This window comes from Martes martes, assembly GCF_963455335.1.
Source record: "Martes martes genome assembly, chromosome: 4".
NCBI lineage: Eukaryota > Metazoa > Chordata > Mammalia > Carnivora > Mustelidae > Martes > Martes martes.
Genome location: NC_137891.1, coordinates 151142487 through 151167055, shown reverse-complemented (window position 1 = coordinate 151167055; position 24569 = coordinate 151142487). Strand labels below are relative to the sequence as shown.

At 44.5% G+C, this 24569-nt stretch overlaps 2 protein-coding genes across 4 annotated transcripts in view; one reads left to right on the top strand and one right to left on the bottom strand.

The window, feature by feature from the left end:
- The window catches only part of RNF11 (ring finger protein 11), a 40479-nt gene extending 36873 nt beyond the window's left edge, over positions 1-3606 (top strand). The window contains exons 2-3 of the mRNA XM_080801516.1: positions 241-410; positions 1706-3606. Of these exons, the coding sequence (XP_080657642.1) occupies positions 241-410; positions 1706-1877 (342 nt within the window). The 3' untranslated portion in view covers positions 1878-3606. The remainder of the gene's footprint in view (positions 1-240; positions 411-1705) is intronic.
- A 2145-nt stretch (positions 3607-5751) lies between these two features.
- The window catches only part of TTC39A (tetratricopeptide repeat domain 39A), a gene marked incomplete at its 5' end in the record, with an annotated part of 54110 nt that continues 35292 nt past the window's right edge, over positions 5752-24569 (bottom strand). For 2 of the 3 annotated variants that reach the window (XM_080801513.1, XM_080801514.1), the window contains 10 exons: positions 5752-11381; positions 11939-12055; positions 13154-13268; positions 13659-13770; positions 15681-15801; positions 17769-17860; positions 22515-22676; positions 23532-23591; positions 23682-23749; positions 24284-24392. In XM_080801513.1, coding sequence (XP_080657639.1) covers positions 11258-11381; positions 11939-12055; positions 13154-13268; positions 13659-13770; positions 15681-15801; positions 17769-17860; positions 22515-22676; positions 23532-23591; positions 23682-23749; positions 24284-24392 — 1080 coding nt within the window. In that variant the 3' untranslated portion in view covers positions 5752-11257. Of the gene's footprint in view, positions 11382-11938; positions 12056-13153; positions 13269-13658; positions 13813-15680; positions 15802-17768; positions 17861-22514; positions 22677-23531; positions 23592-23681; positions 23750-24283; positions 24393-24569 lie in introns of all 3 variants that reach the window. The other variant, XM_080801515.1, reaches the window with a different exon arrangement.

Here is a 24569-nt window from a genome sequence, read left to right as displayed (position 1 = left end):
AGACAGATCCTTAACCAACCGAGCCACCCAGGACCCCTGTTTTTATCCTTTATATCTTGGTTAGGTATGCTAAAGTTAAGGCAGAGTAAAACAATCTCACAGTACTGCACACTAGCCCAACCAACCTCTCCGAGGTCCCCTCTCACCCACTAAGCCAAAAAAAGAAGAAACAAGGAAAACGTTACCCCCAGAAAACAGATGTTTAAAAAATAATTATTTTCTCTGTTTTTTAAAATTTAGGAACAAGTTCCAGTTCCGGTCTATCATCCAACACCTAGCCAGACTCGCCTAGCAACTCAGCTGACTGAAGAGGAACAAATTAGGATAGCTCAAAGAATAGGCCTTATACAACATCTGCCTAAAGGAGTTTATGACCCTGGAAGGGATGGATCAGAAAAAAAGATCCGGGAGTAAGTTTTAATAAATTTATACATGTTTCAAAGGTCTATCTCCAGAGATTTGCTTTTGAAAATATTCTGCATATTAGAAGTTGGATATTTAATATAATCAGTTTATGCAAAAGAATTTTGGGATACAACAATTAAGAATTTTCAATAAAAAATAGCTAAGAAATGGTGTGATTTTCTGACCATTTTGTATATTGTTTGTGTCCATTTGGATGACAGTTGGTGTCAGTTAAAAATGATTCACCTGCATGAGTGTGCTGGTGGCCTTAGGAAAGCAATTTGGCAACATGTCAAGGACCTTCTGAGGTCTGTACCCTTTGAGACAGAGATCTATCCTACAATGTGTATCTCACTCCAACTCCTGGAGCTTTATACACAAGATATTCACCATGGTTTTATTTAGAGTAGAACTATAGTTAAGTAGATTGTGGCATAGGAGTACTCTGGTAGATTATGCAGCTATTAAAATTAAGGCGTTTTAGTGATGAGGAAAATCTTATATCTATTTTTAATTTGAGGAATAATTTAATTAAGACAGGTGAGTTGGATATGAATTTTTACTTCTGGGAAGTTTTTGTCCTAAGTGCTCATTGTCTGAAAATTCCTAATGAGGACATTCTCCTTTTAGGTTGAGAATGGTCTTGCCAACAAAGACATAATCTAATTTACTATGTTGATGCTTGGCTATTTGAGCCATAGCACCATTTAGTGCTAGTACGTAAGATAATAACTTGTCCTGAATACTGACTTCTGAAATACTATGTCATTGGGTTGCTTCTTAAATTAAATTCCGTGAACTTGAAACTAGGGTTAATAAAGAGATCTTTAGCTACAGCAGCCCAGTAAGTAGACTGAAATTAGCGGTGGTTTTTACATATAGTTATTAAAATGAAAACTATCTTACTCCTGGGCTTACACCAAAAACTGAGTTCACATGAAGTTAATCTGATGGCTTCCCACCTGAAGCATCACATTCTTCTTCAGGTGTCTTCTATAATATGTCGCTGTTTTGTAAGCACAGTTCTAGGAATGGATTTGATCCCCAGGTGGTTGGTCCATTTCTCTTTGCTCCGTTGGTAGCTGTCAAACTTGTGCAGATTTCCAGGGGATCAAAATAAGAGACTGTTGGATTAATGCTCATTAGAAAACAATCAGTTTGCATGCTTTGGTAGGATGACAGGCAAGCCATTTTCATCTGTTCAGATGAACACAGTCTTTGTAATGGGATTTTAAAGAGTATTCTAGATAGATCACTTCTCTAAAAATATTTTCTGATTTCTCTCCCTCACCCCCAACAGGTGTGTTATCTGTATGATGGACTTTGTTTATGGGGACCCGATTCGATTTCTGCCGTGCATGCACATCTATCACCTGGACTGTATAGATGACTGGTTGATGAGATCCTTCACGTGCCCCTCTTGCATGGAGCCGGTTGATGCAGCACTGCTTTCGTCCTACGAGACTAATTGAGCCAGGGTCTCTGGTCTGACTTCAAGTGAACCATCATATTTGGTGGTTTTGATCTTTTGTCACTGAGCCCAAAGAGCCAGGGATTAGGAATTAAGATCATGCACAAAAGTTTCCTAAAAATTCCTGAATGGCTGCAGATGTTGGGGAAAAAAATACGTGATATTTTAGAAATTTAGGGGGAAAAGTAGGATGGTATTTTTATGTAAAGCCTTGACCCAGTGTTTAAAAATATAATTGTATTTAGATCTTGTTATGCTCCAGTACATAGGAATTGTGTAAAGTGTTACAGCAGCTGTATATGTTTAAATTGTGTGTGTTGAAGATTAGGAAAAAGATAGTGGTTGTTTTTCCTAAATGAAATAACTCTCTTTTTCCCCCCACCCAAATTCTTTTCTGAAGTTGCTGGCATTTGGGTCAAGGTTTTATTAAAAGCTACATTTTATAACACTGGCACAAAAAAAGTAGTTTTAAGCTTGTTTGCACAGTTCTTTTTTTCCATTGGAAATGGAATTCATTGCCTTAGGTCTTTTTAAATAGTGTATTATCGTTGGGGCTGGCTCTATGCTTGAAAACCAGTTTATTTATAACCTGTTGTAAGTGCTATATCTGTTTGCAGTTAGGAAATGCAGAATTCAAAGTGATCTCCTAGCTTGTAAGCAAACTGAGATGCACTATCCCTTTTCTATAAAAACTGAGTTAATGTCAAGAAACCAACTCTAGTAAAGTGGGGTTTAATATTACCCTTTCCTATGTGTTTTATCTAATTATTTTGATTGTTAATATGGTAATTAAAAGTCAAGGTAAATTTTAAATATTAAGATTTCTGATTTATTGAGCTTGAATTATGCCACCATGCTTATGTAAAATGAAAGTGGCACCATGGTGAAACTGAGAAAAGTTGCTCAGTTGTAATAGTTTTGATTTATTCTTGTGACCTCCTTCCCTTACTGTCTTGAACCATAGCAAAAGGATACTGCATCTCTTATTGTAGTGCTGAGGTTATTGAAGTTATATAAAACACATCTCAGTTTCTGTTTCTTGGAAAGGAAAGTCCTGCTGGCTGACTGACAAGTCTAAGCAGGGAGAATTAAGATAAATGTATTTCATGTTTTGCACACAAATGCAGAATTTGTATAACCATATGACTTCATAGTTGTGATCTCGAAGAGGGAATTTCTCCTTTTTCTTGCAGTTAATGTAAGAGCACTCTAAATCTCTAAGCTTCTGAAGTGTTAGAGGTAGAGATGGTCTAGTAAAGATGTAGTTTGTAATGTTTTATTCATTTAGCATGTGTTTATTTTTCCTTATGTACTCAAAGGTGACTTATTTGTTCAGCTCAGTGATATTACAGCTAAGAATCATTCATTAGCAAAAGGAGAAGCAATCTCAATCTAACAAATCAGAAATGTTTCTTATTTTATATTGAGTTGAATATTTGACTCTAACACTTTTCTACATACAAAACGGAGTATCTTGAGGGTTCTTCATAATTGCATTTTAGAGGAATTAAGTATGCCATAAATACTTCTTAAAGATTTGACATTAGAATGTAGTATCCATATGTTGGTTAATTTTCTTATGAGCCCCATGACGGAAAGACTTAAAGATGAATTTGAGAAAACTGAAAATTAGATTATCAGGTTCTGTTAAATTGTTACATGTATCTTGCTTAAGTTTTTGTTCATTAATTTATATCCACCCAATTACATAAAGCAAATTTGGAGGAAAACCTGAAGTTGTGCAATATTTTCAGTGATAATTTTTTTAATCCTTATGTTTTCTACTTATACATGATGTCTGTGTCATCAAGTATTATAATCAGACTTTCCTTTTTTCTGGATTGTTAAAATTGGTAAGTGAACTTTTAAAAAAAATCATCTTATGTTGCTGTTAGTCTTTATTGCAAGCTTTTTTTGCAGAAGTTTGGCAGTAATATTGAAGGAACTAGTATTGAGCTGAAAAAAAATTTTAAGGTACTTTGTATTCTTTAATTTTGATTTCCATACACCATGTTAAGAACTATCAATTTTGGCTTTTACTAAGTTAAATAAAGTTATAATACAGTTATAAAGGGCTACAGTTAGAGTTGATTACATAAGAATATTCCCCAAATTATCTAATCCTTTCTTGAAAATGGTGTGTAAATTTTAAACAATGTATAAATTTAATCTCTAGTTCTGTAAACTTTTTGGGAAGATTTTTTTATGGCGTGGTATTTAATACCATCTAATCATAAATTTAGAAGCTTGATAGCTTCAAATTTTCTGAAGCTAAATTATAGGTGCAACTTTTAGATTTGGGCAAGATGTGTTCAAGGTTGGCTGTAGGATTTGAAATACATGAAAAGGCTGACCAGGAAATAGTAAAAGAATCTTTCAAGTGTAAACCCAACAAGTTGAAATACTTTGGTTCACAAAAACCTTTTCCATTCTCTGAGTGTTCTTTATAGGGAATTTCTTTTTTTTTTTTTTTTTTTTTTTTTTTTAAAGATTTTTATTCATGTATTTGACACAGAGAGAGATCACAAGTAGGCAGTGAGGCAGGCAGAGAGAGAGGAAGGGAAGCAGGCCCCCGGCTGAGCAGAGAGCCCGATGTGGGGCTCGATCCCAGGACCCTGAGATCATGACCTGAGCTGAAGGCAGAGGCTTTAACCCACTGAGCCACCCAGGCGCCCCTATAGGGAATTTCTTAAACCAGGAGAACATTCCCCCTACTACTGGTGTCCCCTGTGTAATATAAGCCAGTATGATTTTATAGAATACAGTGAGCATTGTGTTAACATTCTTTTCATACAAAGCTTCATCATAAGGAAGCATGCATTTTAAAAAAGGCGTGACCGTAGTCAAAAGCAGACCTGCCTATACTTCTTGAGACTAAAATGGTAAACAATAAAGAAGGTGAATTTCTTCGACAGGATTCCAAAATGTAGGCAGTTGGGTGGTTACCCCTGCTTAAAGGCATTGCCTAGCAGTTTCTAAGAGCCAACTGATTATACTTGCAGCCACTGTAGTAACCTCAACTAATTTTGTAAGACTTGAATTTTGAAATTAGTGGACATCAGAGAAGTTGGATTGGTTAGTATCTCAAGTACTTTTAAATTTACTTACTGAATGTAAAAATCATCTACTCTTCCTGGATGGGAGAAAGTCAGAAAAGATAGTTTAAAATCCCTCCTTCTGTACCCTCTTTTTTTTTTTTTTAAGATTTTATTTATTTGACAGAGCGATCACAAGTAGGCAGAGAGGCAGGCAGAGAGGGGGAAGCAGGCTCCCCGCTGAGCAGATCGCCCAATGCGGGGCTCGATCCCAGGACCCTGAGATCATGACCCAAGCCAAAGGCAGAGGTTTAGCCCACTGAGCCACCCAGGTGCCCCCTTCTGTACCCTCTTTACAGCTCCCCTGCCCTAATCTTACACTCAACTACACTTCCCCTAAGACACAGGCTGTTCAGAATGTCTCCATCATGGGAAGTATGCCATCCTGAGCTGTTCTTCTTGACTGTGTTATATTAACCCTTTGGGGACTTAGTTGAATTCCTTTTGATTTCTTCCCTCTTAGTCTCAGTTCCTAAATATTTGGCCACTGAGATCTCATTTCCATAAACTTCATGCCTTTTCTAATCATGAAGGCTGTGTTCCTGCTCCCTTCAGAAATGAATCCATAAGTACTAAGCTAGCCTGCCTGTTTAAAGACTGGATTTACCCATTCATGTATTTAAATACATTTTTCCCTTAAAGATGTACACAAAACCTAGGTGCTTATTAATAAATGCTTATTAAATAAAGTATAGAGTAAAAATGTCCAACTATTAAATTTTCATTGTTGCATTGAATGTAATTACTGATTGACCTACTACTATTAAATGAGAATTTCCTGAGAGCCATTAAAAATGGTCTCTGAAAAATTTTTTTTCTCAGTTCTGTAGGTGAAAACATGTATTTGGCCTATGGTTAGGCAGTGGTTTAATGCTCACAATTCAGATTTATGGCTTTCATGTGGTAATTCAAGTAAAATATAAGGATTTAATGGAGTAACTGGAAATGTTTGAATAATATAAACATCTTAAAATAGTACTTTTTCTGAGTGGTTTGAAAGATATAGCAAGTTAATTTTAGGTACTGAAGGAACATTAAGTGGGGTATTTATTTAGCTCTCTATATTAAGAATTATTTTTACTAGAGAAAAAGAACCTCTTTTTTAAGCTCCTAGGAGTTACATTACAACACATTAAGTTTTATATTAAAATGACATACAGATGTTAATAAATTGTGTGAGGCACATGTATTTTGGCAGTATTAACTTAAATATACTTTGTAATTTGTTTTCTGAGAGCCTGTGGGTCTAAAAACATCCCACAAAAAATGATTAGCCCACTTAATTCTACCCAATCCTTCTATAAATCATATAGTGGTAGTTTAAAAAAATAACTGCATGACTGAGTGCTCGCTGATTATTCAGAGGTTGATTGTCCAGATACAAATATCCAGACTTCGCTTTTCCATTTTACCTTTTGCTATTTCCTTACTCTTTAGCTTGGAAACAGAAAATCCACAAGTCCCTCTTCAACCCATTTCCTGATCCATAAAATTTTTGTTAGGGGCTTCAGCAAAACTGTACAAAAAGGATTTGGATTTATCTGCATGTTTTAATTATCCACATTGTTCTTGTTTGCTTTATCACTCAGCAACAGGCATTAGCTCAGGACAACAGCTGGATCCATCTGATTTATGTTGCTGACAGACTAAAACCATTTACTGTTTTCATGAAGTTTTCAAGGCAACTTTAGGAGAGATACTAACTGTCCTTCACATTTTTTTTCCTTGAGAAAAGTTACTGTCCACTGGAAGATTTAGTCATCTTTGGATGCCTCCTTAGAAAGTTTGCTTTTCTCTGCCTATGAATGAAGCAGCATTATCAATAAGGTATAGACTTTAAGCATCTAAAACCGATTGGGATCAAAGGAGGAGTAGCACCTGTATGGTTCGGACCCCTTCTATAACATCAGTGTTTGTAGGCTCCAGATTTCTTGTCCGTGAGAAAAAGAAGTTGAGAAAGGTAACGGAGGGTTTGCCTCAAGAGTCTGGTCCTATCGGTGAACTCTGAATGCTTGTAAGATTTGTTGGCTTTGCAAAAATAATGAGCCCAGCTTTTCTCAGGGAGGCCTCATAATAGTTCACCTTGTCATTTAGGATCCAGAACCAAGTCTTAAACATTGTGTGAATTGACAAGACTGGATTATGCTATCAAAGACATTGAGATTCGCCTCCAGCACTGGTCCATTCTAGAGGTATGGAAATAGGCTACATTCTGCCAATTCCAGAACCATGCCACACAGATAGAATGCTCCATGTGTTCAAAGCAAAGGATTTCTGGTGTTTGAGCTATTAGCCAGTACCTTTTCCATCCTTAATAGTGGCCCAGAGGTCAATATAAGTCAGATTCAACATTAAACTGATAATTTTACAGTTTGAAAAGTAGTTCAGCAAAGCATGGGGTTTAGAATTCAGCTGCCTGGCTTAAAAACTTTCTGCTGCATATCTTTGTGATCTTAGGCAAGTTATTTAACCTGTCTCAGTTTTCTCATCTGTAATAGTCCCTACTTCATGTAGTTATAAGAATTACATACATGTAAAGTGCTTAGACTAGCAAGAGGTAAATAGTGAGCACTTAGTATTAGCTGTTTTCCCACCCAAAGCATATAGTATCTGGTGTTCTGAATGATTTGCTAATGATGTGAGGAAAAATAAAACCCAGTCCATTTATATGTGAGGTGTTAGCTGTGATGTATCTGATTAAACTCTAATGTCAGCTTTTAGAAGTCCAGAGCAATCTTCAGTAGTTGTCTTCCCAAAGGAAGGGCTCTGTTATATTTTGTCACTTTACAGTTGGCTTTATATACTAGAAGCAATTCATACATACCTCATTTAGAAATGGATTTTTCAAGCCCCAAAATGAGGTTCCTTGTTTGCGGACTTAATCTGTTGGGCCATGATGAACTTTGCACTAGATTTCAAAAGAGCTCATGCTAACCAAAGCAAAAAAAAAAAAAAAAGTCATTTTCCAACCTTAGAAAGCTGCATCTGAGGATCTGTGTGTGAGAAGTTCCCATTTTTCTTGGTTTTCAGAATCTAAGCACCTCTCATTTATTAGTGAATTCGTTTGATGGTGCTAAAGACGTAAGGAAACAGTTGTTGAAAGGCTCACTGTTAGGCTTTAAATTTGAAGCAAAGGAAAAGACGGCCTAGTCCTCGTCATCTTAGAAGAAATAAACTTGGGAGTAGCTCCAGAGAAAAGACCCTCTGGGTTTCTTTTTCTCCATGATTCAAGCACTCAGCAGGCTGGGGCTTTCTGAAAACCTCCTGGTGCTGTTCTTCAGTTGCTGGAACTCTTCCACCTGGGCCTCAGCCAAGTCTTATGTTGGCATTGGCCTTTGAGGGTCTTGGCTTTGGTGTCAGGTTATGACTTTTTGCTGTGAATGACGAAAGCTGTCTTGGAAACACTCCCATTCTGACTTGAGAGATAAGGAGTAGGGAATCCTGCCAACACATGGGAGAGCTGATAGGGACCAGCACACTGCCGGCAGCCACCCTGTGAGTGTAAGGGCCTGTGACTAGTGAGAGGCAGAGGTAGACCTTCCTTTGTTGAGGTCCTGTTTAGATCATGTTACACAGTTGCTGCTTCCTAATGGTGGAGTTCCTCTGTGTAATGGGGTTTTAGACTTTCCCCAAATGAAGATTATTTGCTCTCCAAGTGTGCTGGGCTACTATAGAGGCCTTTGATTGAGAAAGCCTATAATTTCTGGTTGAGTTGCTTAGGTATATAAGGCTTTGGCAAAATGTAGGGAGGTGTCTATCTCTTGTCTTACTTTGGATATGAAAATCCAAAAATATAGTTGACCAGAGTCAGAATCAGAACCATTGACAGCAGGAAAGAACCTTAATCTAATGCAAATTACTAATTTTTTGAGTGGGTCCATAACTTTCCCAAGGTTACTGTGAAAATTAGTAATAAAGCAGGGGCTAGAAATTCAGGTCTCCTCACTTCTAGGCCAGAATTCTCCACCTGATTGTTGCCTCTCCAGGGCATATGTGCTGGAAAGCTCTGTACTATTAAGAGAATTAACAACCAGAAATGGCTAAAAGAAGATAGAACAAGAAGCCCAGGACAGAATTTTCACCTTCAAAGCTTCCAAACAAGGATATGATGTTAGACACCTGACATTTTCACCCAATTTCACAAACATGTTTTTAATAGACTATCTCAAGAGGCAAGTGGGATAAAGGAGACAAAACCCACTGATTGCTCTTACCACCCAGACTGTAGCCGTGACAGAAGACAGAGGTAAGGTGACATCGGCTAATTAATGAAGCCCAGCAGGAAAACAGTAATAACATTGACAAGGAAACCATCCTGGCATAAATTTTTTAAAAATAAAAGTGCCTAAAATGAATGTTTAAAGAAAAGTTTTTTGCTAACTGCAATTTTGTAAGCTGTGCTTGGTATATCCTGTGTGCTGTTTTTTTGTTTGTTTGTTTTTTAAATACAGCAGTAGGTATTAGCCTTCTAATATGTGAAGGAACCACAGAAGGCCACCCTTATTCAGCAGCCTGGTTCTAGTCATTCCTCTCACCCTGCCCTGCCCAACAACCTAGAAAGAGGCTGGTCTCCCAGAATCCAGGCTTTGGAGAGCAAGCTTACAGAGGGCTTGCTGTCGGTAAAGAGCATTCTTGGGTGTAGTCTAATAAAATGAGAAAAATTTTTAATAGCATTTATGCCCTAAGTGCAAAAGAGGATCTTGATTGAGGGTTTCCTGCTTTGTTTTCCTAATGAGAATTTGCTTTACTTAAAACCTGTGACTTCACAGACAGCTAGTTGAAAATGTTAATAGATTAATCTACCCAGCCCCTGGCAAATTCAGAAGTTTGCTAAAAATCCAGCAATGCTGGAAGATTGGAAAAGTTGTTTGTGGTTCTTTCCTTACAGAAATTGCATTCATGTATTTGAGGAGTCACATTTCACAGATGCATATTTACTATGTACATGATTTTTTTCCTCCAGGGAAATAGTATGCTGTCATTAGGTTGTGAATGGTAAGCGTGGTGTCTGGCCACTGAACTTGAGTTTTCACTGTAACAGTCCCACAGTTTGGAAATTCAGATGCTTTTAGGGACGGAAGGGTAATATAAGTGTTTAGAGTAGCCTCTACCCAGCTCCAACTGATTGTTGCCTTATTGTCTTATAGGGATGAGCCCAGTGTTGCCAGATTAGATTTTCTTCTTAAATAAGAGTCCAGAAACCAGATTTATTTGTGAAATCTACCCATTTTTAAATGTTAGCTTATTTTAAGAACATTTAAGGCATCATGTTGTCTAAATAAAACATACCTGGGCCATATGGCTTCTGATCAGACTTTCTGCCTTGCCCAAGAATTCAAGCAACACATTTTACTGAAATAGATGTTGCATGATCTCTTAAGTATATGTTTTATTACTTAAATATCTCCTTTCTCTTAAATGAAAAATCTAAAACATACACAGGCCAGGAATAACCATTCTAAGAAAAATGCTGTCAGTAAATAAAACGTACCTCATAGTGAAGTACAAAAGATTCTTGTTTCGTAAATTATTCCTAGTTTCAGTGTGGCATACAGTGAGGATATGGACTGGTGTCTGAGAACCTTCCCCCACAAACTTGGCTTTGGCACAGAAAGGACCACACAGCCCCCCTTCTGTGAGGCCTCAGCAACTCCCATTCCTTACTGGTAAAGATTGACTTTTTTCTCTTTTTCCTACAGAAGAACTCACGTGTCTTTTTAGTGAAGTAATTTCCATTCAATTTTGTTTTAAATTGGATAGTGACTAAGGGAGTGGAAATGAAGGGTAAGAAGTAAGGTAGTGGGCGTCAGTGTGCAACCTCTACACCCAACCCTCAGAAGCCCTGATGGCCCTTCTGGCCCTGGAAGCAGAGACATTGCTGAATTTTGAAAAGTATCATAAATAGGTTTACCTCCAGATCAGTGTGGGTTAAAACAAAGATTTACAGGTGGTGGTGTCTGTTTTTTTAGCCAACTGTGATCCCATTAATATATTTCTAAGGAAAATGTAAACTGTTCATACATTCTCTTAAACATCACAGTGAAAAACAAGTACCCGTATGTGTAATAGGACAGGCAGAGGGTTCTACCTGCTCTGTCCTTGGTAAAGGCCCTTGGCCACACTGGTGAAAATGCCGGCTTCCCTTCTGCATGGATACCTATGTCATGCCATCCCTGGAGCACCGGTGGACCCCAAAGGTAGGGCAGGGGGAGGGGATCTTTTTGAAATGTTTCCAGGAGCTCTGTCCAGCTGTCTCTGTCTTCCAGCCTGGGAGTGCTGCATAAAACTACAAGGACACTGATGAGACCATGGATCTGTTGCCATTTTCTAGAGAAGACTTGGCTTGGAGTATGGCTGCCTGGATTCTAAAATGTGTCCTTGACTCCATGGAGTAATTCTTGTAGTTTTGCCTGGAAAAGACCAGAGAATCAGGCATAAAAAGCTGCTCTAAGGAGTGCTTTTCCTTCAGTCTGAACTCTAAGAAACTACCAGGCCAAGGAAGATTTTCAGATGCTTAAAACTCTGTCCAAAGAAAGAGTTGGGCCTTGTCCAGTAGAGAGAAACAGAAAGGATGTGTAGCCCCTCACCTTGGTACTGTACCCCGTGGAATGAATCTTATTCCTGTTGAGTCACCAAGCTTTCGGGAATGATTTTAAATAAATAAATAAATCCATGGGGCTAGAAGGCAGGAGACCCAGGTCTTCCTACCAGGCCAGTAGTTAGCTTGTGGTATGACCCTGGGTAATTCACTCCCTGTTTCTGGGATTCTAGTCCTTACTGGCAAATTGAAGAAGCCTCCCTATGCCAGGGGAGAATTGGGTTCCCAGGGACACAGGCCCAGCCTCTGGATTGCCCTATGTCCTTACCAGCACGCTCCCTCCCCGCTGCCTGTGTTCCTTCCCCCCAGCCAAGGTGATCTTCTGAGCTCAGGGGGAACAAAGGACGGGCCACGCTAACCACGCCTTACTTGGCAGTTTCCAAGAGTTTGACAGCCTCTTCGTTTCTGTCTTGCTCCATAAACAGTAGGGCCAGCTCCAGCAGGGCGTTTGGGATCAAGTAGTGGTCATATTTAATCTTCTTTTCACTATGGGACAGAGAAGGACATGGCTTACAGGCTCTGCCCTTGATATATTCTTCAGAGTCTTCCCAAGCCTTCCCTTGAGTGGGAGGATCTAATCCTTGCCTTCACATGGGGTTTCCAGATAATGAATCCTAGTTGGCGAAGGCTCCCACTACATAGCCATAGAAAGGCTTCTGATCCACAGGAGAGCCTTCCAGTCCTCTGCACCTAGGGCCCCAGTTCCCTGACAATTTATGGTTCATCCCATGTCCTTACCCCATGCCCACCTCTGTCCCCAACCCCATTTGTCCAGGTTAAATGTTTTACTAAATTAGGAAGTCTACTGTCCCTAGACTGGCCCTTCTGACCTACCCTCCATGCTGCCCCAGAGATACTCTTTTAAAACCTAAATCTGCCCTGCTCAATATCCTTCCTGATCTTTTCCGTCTACAAGATAAAGTTCAGCCTTGTAAGCAAAACATCCAGGCCCTTTTCAGTCTAACCCTCCTTATTTCATCTGTAACCTTTCCCTCTATAACTTCATCCAGGGAGGGAAAGACCTAATCACTGTAACCCCAACCTTAGGTCTTTTTCCTGTGTCTAGCCATTTGCACATGCTCTACCTACTCCACTTAAAACTCCTGCTTTCCTTTCTCTGCCTGATAAACTTCCCAGTTAAAATGGCAACCCTGGAAAGCCTTTCTCGGTATCCTGCATTATGTTCAAGTCCTTCCTCAGAGTACCTGCTGTCCTCCCTACTTTTCCTGTAACACAGCCCTGATCATACCAGATTGTGTTGCCTATAGCTGTCTGTAACAGTTGTGCTCCTCAAGGGTGGAACTGAATTACAAACTCGAGGAGGCACCATTCACCTGAAACTTCAGTGTGGATGGACTCCTACAGTTGGCAATCTAATGGCCCCAGGGAATGAGGTCTGAATGATCCGTGCCCAGCAAGGATCCTGGCACAGAATAGACACTGGTACAAGTGTAGTGAATGCGGGCAGGCTAGGGTCAAGCTATGGAGTGCATGTGAGAAAGGAGAGAACCTGCCAATTCCGCCCAGGAGACATGGGTCCAGCAGAAGGCCACCTGGAGTGAGAGCAGCTGCAGAGGCACTTACTTGGAAGAGATGCTCCTGAAATTCTCCTCAGCTTCCTGGACACGGCCCAGGTATTTCAGACAGAGGCCTTTCAGCAGCTTCACCAAGCACTCATCATCCACTGAGTACTCATTCTCTAAGAATAAGGGAAGAAGACAGGCTTATTTCTGTAACAGTTACTCATGGAGTCCCTACTCTGCTGGACCCTGGGGATAGAGAGGTAACTCACACACGGTCACTGTCTTCAGGAAGCTCACATCTGGGAAGGAAAGACAGATACCGAGACAGTGACAATGTAGTGAGATCAGGATTGACTTGAAGGGAGAGCCCAGAGGAGACTTTGACCCGAACTGGGGACAAGGGACAGCTTGGAGAAGCTGCCACTGAAGCTCAGTCTTAGAAAGCCAAAGGACGGTTAACCGTGGTAGAGAAGGAAGGAAGGACATTTTTAGTAGCAGGAACCTTTAACTAATAAAGACCTATGATCTGACTCAGCCTGGCAGGTTCAAGGGCCGGGATTAGTCACCTGGACCCTTTTCCAGCATCTCTTCAGCCTTGGTGATAATCCCAAGTATCCCGTCTGTGAGTTCCGGCTGCTTCCCAATCACAGCGTAGCCATTCCAAATGTACATCATTTCCTGAAGGCAGGGGAGCAAGTCAGTCCAAAGGTTTTCTCCCCAGTGGGGCCTCAGTTTCCCCAGGTGTAAAGTGGGCAGCTCAGATCCAGAGGATCACTAAAGGCCCTTCTATCTCTAATCTTTTATGACAAATTTCAGCCCAGCCTATGAAGTTATGGGCTCGAAGGGGGTCATGGCAGGGAGCTGCACATAGTTTTTAACTACTCCTCTGCTCAAGGCCTCCTTGGGTGGTTATCATGCTCTCTCCCAACCTCTCTGTGTCCAAACTCTTCCCCCAAACTTTGAGGACCAGGCTGTGATCCACAGGACTTTCTCCAGAAAGTCCTCCTCCCTGCCAGTCTGACAGGACCTCCCATATTGGAAGAGCTATATTTATTTAAGCACTTCAGGATTACCAGTAGCTCTTAAGACTGTCACCCTGTTTCTCTTCCCCCAAGGCACTGGGCTTGAGTTACCATCATGAAAACTATGCAACACAAACTGATTGCTTTCTTTGTTTCAACTGCCAGGAATCTCAGAATACTAAATTAAATGTTCATTTATAGTCATTCCATTAGCATTTCCTAAACTATGAAACCAGGCAATAGATGTGAAGGTGATTTGCATACAAAAAGTTCTAAAAAGATGTTATTGTTTTGGTTCTTGTTACTTTGTTATAGGGAGGGAATTTAAGATTAGAACCAGTATTCCTCAAATGGTGTATATGGTCCCAAGTTAGAAAATGTTCCTTCAAAAAAAAGAAGTCTGTGGCCAAATAAGTTAGGGGGAAAATCATCTTCAAGCTTATTCTTGGAAACTTACCTATATGTATTATTATATAAAGGCTCCAAAATGTCCACAGTGTATAAACCTTGTTTAGGCCAGTCTTTCCCAAATATATTTAATCACAGAAACTATTTTAGGCATAAATAGCATTTTGTAGATTATTATAGTTTGGGAAATATGATTTTGATTCATAAAATATTTAACACAGTTAATCAGCTAGTTCCCATTACTGCTATATGAAATGGACAATTATCATTCCTGATGTTCCATTAAGGGAAGAGGAACCCTATCCAAGGGCAAGCACATTGTTAGTGAATAGTGGAGCCAGGACCAGAAAAAAGCAGTTCCCTTTCCACTTTTCTGGCTACCTTAGTATCTGAATATCAAAGACTCTTAATAAGCTGGAAACTTCTCAGGTTGATGCCTGTCAAAATCATGCGTGGAATTAGCATAACAGTGGTTCAGAATCTGGGATCTAGAACCATTTTAGGTTTAAATTCTAACTCTTCAACTCACTAGCTGTGTGACCTAGATAAGTTATTTTATCTTTCTACTTATATCTTACCTATGTATTAGAAATTTTATCTTTCTACTTATCTCTTAGGCCTTTCCCCTTCTGTAAAATGGGGATACCACCAGCATCTGATACTCAGGGTTGTAAGGATCAAATGAGGCGATGGGTGTAAAGAACAGTCGGCACCCAGTAACATTGTCAGCTATTGTTTACTACAGAGTTGACTATAACATGGTCCCAGGCCTGAGACTTGGTCCAGTGAGGGGGACAGTGTAAACAATTACAATCCTGTGATAAAACTGAAACAGACGGGTGGGAGCACAAACAGCTGAGTGATGCCCTAGCCTGGGCACAGGGGTGTGGGCCTACTCTTTCACCCTACTCTTTCACCCTACTCTTCATCTGAAGCCTGCTTACCTGTCTCCCTGCCCCTTCCAGACCAGTACTGCCTCAAGCCTATTTGGATGCTTCCCTCACAGTCCCAGGTAAACTGCGAAATCCTTTCCAGGCCCTGAGGCACAAAGGTCTTTCTCCCCCAACCACTTCCCCTGGCCTTAGCAGTATCTCTGGCTTTCAGCTAATCCCCACAAGCCCAAACAAGTACTGGGACAGTGTAGACCCTCCTACCCACCAGAGCAGGGATTGGCAACGAGATGGGTTTGGGAGAGAGGTAGCGTCTGGACTTCCGGATAGCAAACTTCTCTGTAGGTAGAGATTTCCCAGCAATCTTGAGCTTTAGGCCAGGCACTGCTCTGTGAAAGAGATGAGGGGAAGAAAAAGCTAGAGAGGACTGAAATTTCCAGCCTGCCCAGCCTCTGCTTGGTTCCTCTCTGGGCCTCAGTTTCCCCAGTTTATATGAGGGACTGTGTTGGACTCACAGCCCGTGGCTGTGGCCTTCTATCACAGGGCCTGCCCACAAACCTGACCACTTCCTGAGGCTAGGTAAGAGGGCTCCGCACCAGCTGGCAGAGGTGAGAATGTCAGCAAACGCCCCAGGCCTGCTTTGCTAGTTGTCTTGCTTCCACTCTCGGGCCTCATTTCCAGAAGGCCCAGCAGAAGTCTGACCCCAGTTTCACAGGGGAGATTAACACCCAGAGAAGGGAAAGACCTGCCCACAACCACACAGCTCAAACCTTTAATGAACTTGCCACGTGAGTTGTGGCCTCCTTAGCTGTTTCCAAGGGCAGAATAACATGTGTGTATCTAGGCAAGCCTCCACATCTGGGGCCTCACCCATCCAGCTCCATTCCCACCTTCCCAATTTCTGCCACAGTTGTTGGGTGTGGCTGACCCTCAGCCTGAGCCATCCAGCTGGATCAAGTTGTGCACTCCCTGCTGAACACCTCCCCTGCTTATTCACTGTGGAACCTCTCTGGGCCCCAGTTTTCTTATTTCTGAATTTGAGATAGTGATATGAAGGGGAGCAGAATTTCTCACCCCAAAATATGGCTCTTTGGCATAAGGATTATTTTAGGCTGACTAAGAAACAGCAGATACAGGAAAAGCTCTGAAAACCTAGTAGCAGCTGCCCTTTCATAAGAGACAATTATATTTATAAGCGAGATTTTCCATTTATAAGGGCTTCTCTTCTACCAGGAAGAGGATAATGACAAGCCCTAGAAACTCTTAAAGGAGAAAGCGGACTTAAATCTGCAGGACTACGGTATCCTCCTTTACTGTGCTTTGCCTGAAAACCTCCCAACATCTGCTGTTATCTTTAGCTGGGGATGGTGTTGAAGATGATGGCTTGGGCCATTTCAGTAACTCTTTTCCTGGGTCTCTCCCATGTAAACAGGAGATACATGTTATTAAACTCTGGTTTATTTTTCTCCTGTTAATCTTTTATTCTTAGGAGTAGGGGGAGTATCTCAGCTAGTTTCTAACCAAGAACCTAAAAATATGGAGGGAAAATGATCCTTCCTCCCCCACGGACACTTACCTTCCCAGACTTTCTGGAAGAGCTATGAGATGGAGAAGTGGAGGCACTTGGTAAATATAAACACCCTACCATTGTGACAGCAGTTAGCAGGAAGCTCAGGTTACCACCACTCCCAGGTCTCCAAGTTGGGGTCAGCCCTCACCCATGACTGGAAGAAGGCCTGAGCCTCCATCCTCAGCCTGCTGAGGCTGAGCCTTGTTCTAGACCCTTTGCAGAAGGCAAACAGCAGCAGAGATAACAAGAAAAACAGCTGCAATTTAGTGGTTCCAAGCCCCACACCAGGCTCTTCAACATAGTTTCTATTTGATTCACAAAACAACCCTGCAAAGCAGAAGTGGTTATTCTCATTTTATAGCTGCTGAAATTGTTCACAGTGCTATAGCTAAGAAACAGCAGAGGCTGGATCTGATCCTGTTTGATTCCCACATTTTGGTCCTCTACTGAGCTTGAATATAGCAGGCTAACTCAGCAGAAGGGGCCTCTCTGAACCTCAGTGTCCACATCTATCCTACTGACCAGAAGAAGGAGGCTCAGTGGAAAGGATGTTGACAAAACCACTTTCTTGGGGGGGGGGGCGGTTCTGAACAGATTCAAAGGGCTGGAACAAGCAGCAGCAGGAGGTGGTGGTGGTGCAAGGGAAGGAGGCACATGGGGTGATCCTGGGGGAGCATCAGGGAGCTCAGAGCCAGGGGAGGGGAGTTAAGAAGCCCGCCACCTCCCTCCCTGGTGCCCACAGCTCAGGGTGGCTGTGGGCAGATGTGGCTGAGACCTAGGACCCACCTAAACAACTCCACTTCATCATCCCCGAATGGCTTGTAATCCTCCTTTCCAAACATGCTGAGGTAGGCGGCCTTCATGTAGATGTAGGTAGCCTGTGCAAGGCAGAGCAAGAGTGAGAGGTAAGTAGCCGCCCTCCATAGACCTCCATTGCCAAGCCCCAGGGGAGAAACTAAGGGTGAGGAAGCTGAAGCGCCTTGAGGACTTGAGCTGGGAGCAAAGTCCAGGAGACGCCCACATCAAAGCCGCTTCCCTCCCTTCCCTGATGCCGCGGAGGGAAGCACTCCAGCAACGGTGGGTGTGCGGGACAGTGCTGAGGCGAGGATGGACACACAGAGGGCAGTAAGGGCTTCTGAGAAGTAATTCCTTCAGACTGGACCCTTGAGAGCCAATGGGAAGATTCACAGAGACCTGAGAAAGAACTTTCCAGACAAGGCAAACAGCCTTAGCAAAGTCAGGGAGGGACCGAGATGTGTGGTAAGAAGGCGACTAATAGGTAGCATAAAGTATGGAGTGCATAGACAGGTGGGAGGCCAGAAGAGTGAGTCAGGGTCCCTGTGTATAACTGCCTGCCTGTGTGTCAGGCACTGTACATACCTCACCTCAACTGATCCCAAAGACAATGCCAGAAAGGAATCTGTACCTGGCCTCTGCTTCCTGGGACTGCAGAGTTTGGGGGCAGAGCTGGAAGCGTCCCCAGGTTTGTGCGCTTCCAGGGCCTTGCCCAGTGGATCCACAGCCAGCCCTGACAGGGAAGGTGCAGCTGTGCAGAGACCCCCATGTCCACCCCAAAGGTACATCCCTGAAATCTGCTCCCCTTCCCCAGGAGTCCAACACTCGAGAAACCTGGCTCTATCCTGCCCCCCAGTGGCCAAGCCTTGAACCTCAGCTCCTGCCACCGGGGGCTGTGGAAAAGTACCTGCCTGTGGCTCCCAAAAAAGTACAGGGGGTGGAGAAGGAAAGACAGCAAAACGTGGTGGATTCTCAGGAAAAGGCAGAAAGCAGCCTCCACCTGGGGCCCCTCTCAGGCTGAAGCTCAGGGTTACTCCCAGTTCCACTCTGCCCTCCACACTTCGATCTGCCCTTCACAAAATGAGGAAGCAGGGGTGGTGAGAATATCCCCACTCTTTAACCTCCTGGTGTCATCCTTACCTTCTCCCTCTACCTGGCACTGAGTCAGCAAGTCAGCATGATCTTACCACCTCTATAGCTCTGGAATCCCAGTGGCCTCGCCCTCATTCTCTGCACCAGCATCCACCCCATATTGCCCTCACTCCAGGACATCAGGGATGTCTTTCTCCTGCCCTTGCCCATATGGTCTCCTAACCCATCTCCTTGCTCTCATCCCTGTGCCATTTCCACACTACTGTCAGTCTGTTTTTGATTTAATTATTTTATTTAACAGAGAGCATGAGTGGGGAAGGGGCAGAGGGAGGACAAGCAGACTCCATACTGAGAGTGGAGCCTGACATGTGGCTCAATCCCATGACCCTGAGATGGTTACCTGAGCTAAAATCAAGAGTCAGATGTTTGACCAAAAGAGCCACCCAGGTGCCCCACTCTGATCTTTTTTAAGTCAGGTCATATCAGTTCCTCTTTGAAATCTTGATATCCCATCATGCTTAGGATAAAATCCAGACTCCCTGTAATGGACTGTAAGCCCCTACACCCTGTTTCCTCCCCGTTTCCTCTCCAACTTCATGTTGTTCCCCCTCACTCTAGCTACACTGGTCTCTGGGATGTTCCCTGAATACAGGAGATGCACTCAGCTTCCCCCTCCTCAACCCTTGTATCTCCAGTGTCCTTTGCCTGGAACACTCGTCACTAAGAAATCCATATGGCTTGCTCCCAGACTTCATTCTGGTATCTTCTCGGACAGGCCTTGCCTGATTTTTCTTTACTGCATATACCAGCCTGACATTATATTATACTGTTCACCTATTTGTGTGTTTCTTATCCCTCTTCCCACTAAAATATGGAAGGGTCTTTGTGTACTGCTGGATGTCCTCAGGACCTGGCACATGGGGTGCCCAACAACTGCAGGAGGGACTTCTTAGAACACAGATCTGAGCCACAAACATGAGGCGCTCTCCCACTGTCAGGCTGAAGCCCAAACACCCCCTCAAGGCACTCTGTGAACTGCTTTTCTGATTCCTCTTCTGCCATTTCTCCCCCATTAGTCCTTAAACTCCCAGGCCTTCACCTGTGCTGTCCCTTTGCCTGGGATGCCATTGTCCCTCCTCATCAGGCTCATCTGTGGGCCTCCTGTAAGAGCCTTCTGGTATCCCTCAGCCACCCCCAAACAACTTACCCTTATTGAGTCACCAGAAGTTAGGATGGATGCAGTGACCTAGAGTTCTGAGACCCACAGACATTCAAGTTATAAGGGATGCTATGGGGCCACACGGACGGAAAACAGCCACCTCCCTGGGTGGGAGTCCTGTCTCCCCAGGCTTGTCTGATTGCCCAATGATTTCACACATTTATTTTGCTGGATAACTCTACCAGGCTCTGTGTAGACAGAGAGTCCTTTGTCCTCAAGAAGCTTACAGAGTGACTTAGGGGGAAGGACCCTCCACAGTACCCCTGCTACCTACAAAGCCCTTCACCAGTGACACAGAACACAGCACCCTGAGCCTCTGTCCTTGCTGCTCTCCTCACTTGGAGTATCCTTCCACTTCCTCCACTCTGCCACCCTAAATCCTCCTCTGTCTTCCTGGCTGGGCTGCTGAGGGCTGCCTCTGAGCTCCCCTTAGATTCCCCCACTATGATGCTCAGCACAGCACTGTCCCCACTATGTGTGTGGCCATCTCAAGCAGCAAGCACTGGAAGAAATGCAAAGGCTTCACATGGATGACTTGGCACAGTCCAGGCAAAGAGGGATGCTGAGCAGAGGGGATGATCCATATGGCAGTGGCCATACCCTAAATCCCTAGAGCTGGAAGTTGGTGGATTCTGGTGGCCAAGTGCTACAATTAGGAATGAATGAAGCCCCAGAATTCGAGGTGCTACAACCCCCACTTTCAGAGGAAGCACTTCTGAGGAAAGCACTACAGAGAGAGGGGGGCTGACCACCTCAAAGTCAGTGAGCTGGCAATGGAGCTGACTCACAGCCAGACTTCCTGACACCTGGGAGGCCAGGCCCTCCCTCAGCTCCTCCCAGCAGCTGTGAGGCCACCCCAGGCCTCTTCTTCCCTGCGTATGTAAACCCAGCTGCCTGTCTCCCTCCACAGGAACACTTCTAGGTCACTTTAGTTCAACAAGGTTCCCTGAGGTTGTGTTCCTGTTAGTGGTGGGAGGTGATACAGAATGAATGCCAGGCCCACAGGGACTGGGTCTGAGGGAGCACCTTCAACAGCAAGGTGGTCTCAGGGCAAGAGGGACCTCCTCGGTGGGACTTAGGGAACAAGGGAAAAGCAAAGGCCTTTGAGTCACAGAACTGTCTTCAAATCCAGTGTCTGTCACCGGCAGCTGTGTGGGCCAGGGAAGTCACATACCTTCTCTTGGCCTCCATGTCCCTGCGCACCCAGTGGAGGTAACTCCTACCTCATCGGGTGTGCTGTAGAGAAACAGCAAGTGCTGGGCACACAGCCAAGAGTTCAGTGAAAGCCTGCCCCCTCCTCCAGCCCCGCCTGCCCCAAACCCAAAGAATTTCCTTTCAGCTTTGTCTTGGCAGAGGGACTGAAAAGGTAGGGGAGGGATGAGAAATCGGGATCTCAGGTCATTGAGACACATGGTCTGTATATTTGCCAATACCAAATTGGATGCTCTCTGATGATCTCTGTGATTCTAAGAGTCTTAGTTCAGCATTCTCTGCTATCGTTACTATGATGATAATGGCTAATACTTGTTTTACCACTTACCATAATGTCATAAGTTTTCACTCACTGTGGGCACCTGCTGTGCCTTATTTTGCCTTTATAGCATCTCTTTAATGCCTCCTCCCACTAACCAACACTTTTTCTGGGGACATTACCTTATTTTTTTCTGGAGAACCACCCCTCTCCTATTCTTGATCCATGAGGAGTCTTCCCACTCCTGTTTCCAAGCACTGACTTGTGATCTATGCCAGACCAGTGCCTCGACTGTGGGACTTTGGTTGAAACCAAACGAAAGATGTGAGTTAGGGTCAGGCAGTCCATAGCCACCCTGTCACAAGGAGAAAACCCTCCTGCACAGCAAACATGTCAAAGGGCAGAATACAGCCACAGATGGAAAAATGTCAAGCCCAGGTGAATTCCTGGATCCAGCCCTACCTGAACTCATTTATGCCTAGAATTTTCAGTTCTATGAACCAAAGAGCCTTTGTGTTTTCAACCTGCATAGTCCACATATAGTGGCCACTAACCCCAATTGACTTTTTAAGTTTAAATTTGAATTAAAATTAAATAAAATTGAAAGCACCCAGTTTGCACTAACACACTGCAGGTGCTCAATGTGCCTATGTAGCTGGGGGCCACCTCTACCATAACAGAATGTTCTCTTAGACAGCGCTCACCTAGACAGTTGAGCCATGCTTCTGTCCCTTGTGACTAAACAATCTTGACTGACAGTGTAGTTCTAAACTTTATCTGCTCCTTATGGTCTTTAGTTCCTACCAACCCTCAGTCCTCTTAGAACTTATGGTTCTGTTTAAATTCCAGCTGAGACAGGCTTTCAGTCAAGGATTTGGCCCTGGGTCTGGGGGCCTCATGGTCAGATGGGGTTGGCCTGGTCCCCCAAGAGCCCCAGCACCTGGTGTCAGCCCACCTTGGACCAGGAGTTCTCCTTGCTGAGCAGGTCGGCATAGAAGTAGGCCATCTTCCACTGGCCCTTGTAGGTGAAACACCACATCAGTTCCCAGTAGCACATGTGGTGGAACTGCTTCCAGTGCTGCTGGGCCTCACAGCACTCCTCGAACCGCTGGATGGCCTGTGGGCACCTGCTGGTCAGCCTCGTGGTCCCACCACCCTGCCCCATTCCATAGCAAGCCCAGCCTCCTCCAGTGCACAGTGGTCCAGCCCTGTGCCAGGCTCAGGGAGGGAGGGCAGGCAGCAGTGCTGGGGAGACAGGAGTTCTGGGCTCCAGGCCTGGTTCTACTGACTAAGTCTTATAGGACGAGCTTGGGCCCAGTTACTGCCCCTCCCTGGGACTCTAGTCTTTCTGCACAAAATGAAAGGATGGGATGGAGCTGTAATGGAAGGACAGGAGGCAGTGGAAAGTATTAATATGAAAGCGATACATTGTCTGTGCCTCAGAGGAAACTCCAAAGTTTCCAGAAGCTCTCACGAAAGGACCTGGACCCAGGGCATCTGTCTTGCTGCTTGAGGAATCACAGCCAAGGCCAGATGGAGACCCCAGAAATCTACATTGTACAGTCCTTCCTGGGGATTCAGCCAGATCCATGTCCTTCCCCCCTCGATGGCTCCCTCCCATCTACGGAGACCCCCCCAGCCAGGTCATCAAGGTGCCCACCTCACACCCTGGCACTGCTGCCCCACTCACAGTGCCTGTCACCATGCCCTGAATAAGCGGGGCTTCCCACCCCGGCTCGCCAAAGGACCTCTGGATGCAGGAATGCTGCAGTCCTGCGTCTCCCCGTCAGGTCTTCCTCACCAGGAATGCCACCTCCTCCCTCATCTTCCCAGGCTGTCCCATTTCAAATTGCTTCTCCCACCCCTGATCTCTTGTTGGTTCTCTCTTGGAGCCCTCCTCCCAGAGTCTACCCACTGGTCTGGGAGACCACAAGGGGTCACCAGCACTGGCTCAGTCCCCTCCCTTACTCACTGTGTCAACATTGCCTTTTATGGCTTCAATCCGCCCCGCGAAGAACAGGAAGATGGCACCCTGCAATGACACGCACACAGATCTGTGTAGGCACGCAGGGCACACATGGGCAGGGGGTGGTGTCAGCGGGCGGGGCAGGGGGGTGCCCACCTTAGGGTATCGCTTCAGGTAGGGCTTCAAGAGCTTCTCTGCTTCCTCGATGTTGACATTCCCGGTACCTGAAGGAGGCGAGGGGACAGTACATATCACCATCACCAGCTCTTGGAATCCCCCCAGCAATCTACCAGAGGCTTCTTGGGGCCTCCTCTTCCCTCTCTGTGAAATGGGGGTAATTCTTCTACCTCCCGGGTGATGTGAGGATTAAATAAGATGGTGCTGATATCGCCCCGGCACACCAGCCAGGCTCAATAACCAAGAGCCCATGCCTGCCTCAGTGATACCCACAACCCCCAGGGCCTGCCTACAGAGTCCTCACACCCTCTACAGGGTGGGCATGACCACCTCATTTCACAGATGAGAAAACTGAGGCTGGAACCTGGTCACACTGTGAGGAAGTGAACGGTTGGCAGGCCAGGCCACAACACTGCTTACGCAGCTCTGTTGGTTCTGGCTTTAGAGAACCACCCCCAGTCTTAGGGCCCGGAGCAGGGTCTGCAGCTCCTTGCCCTCTAGTCCCCTGCCCTGAGAGCCAACCACACCCTAGATGCCCCCTTCTGGCTGTCTCTCCCCCACCCCCACGAGGGCACTCCTACCGAGCACAAAGGTGAGGAAGGTGTGGTAGCAGAGCAGCAGCATGACACAGAGCACAGCGCGGAAGCTGTGCCCTGATGCGCCCTCCTCCAGCTGCAGCAGCCCGTAGTCCTAGGGGAGAGAGAGTGGTGGGCTAAGGCCAGACCCAGGCTGTGGGCGGGGCCGGGAAGTCACCAGACAGCTGGGAGGGCTGTGCTGCTGGAGCAGGGAAAGAGAGGGCTCAACTCTGCATCTGGATCCCTGCTGGCCAGGTCAGCCGCACTCAGGCAGGACCACTCCAAGCCAGGC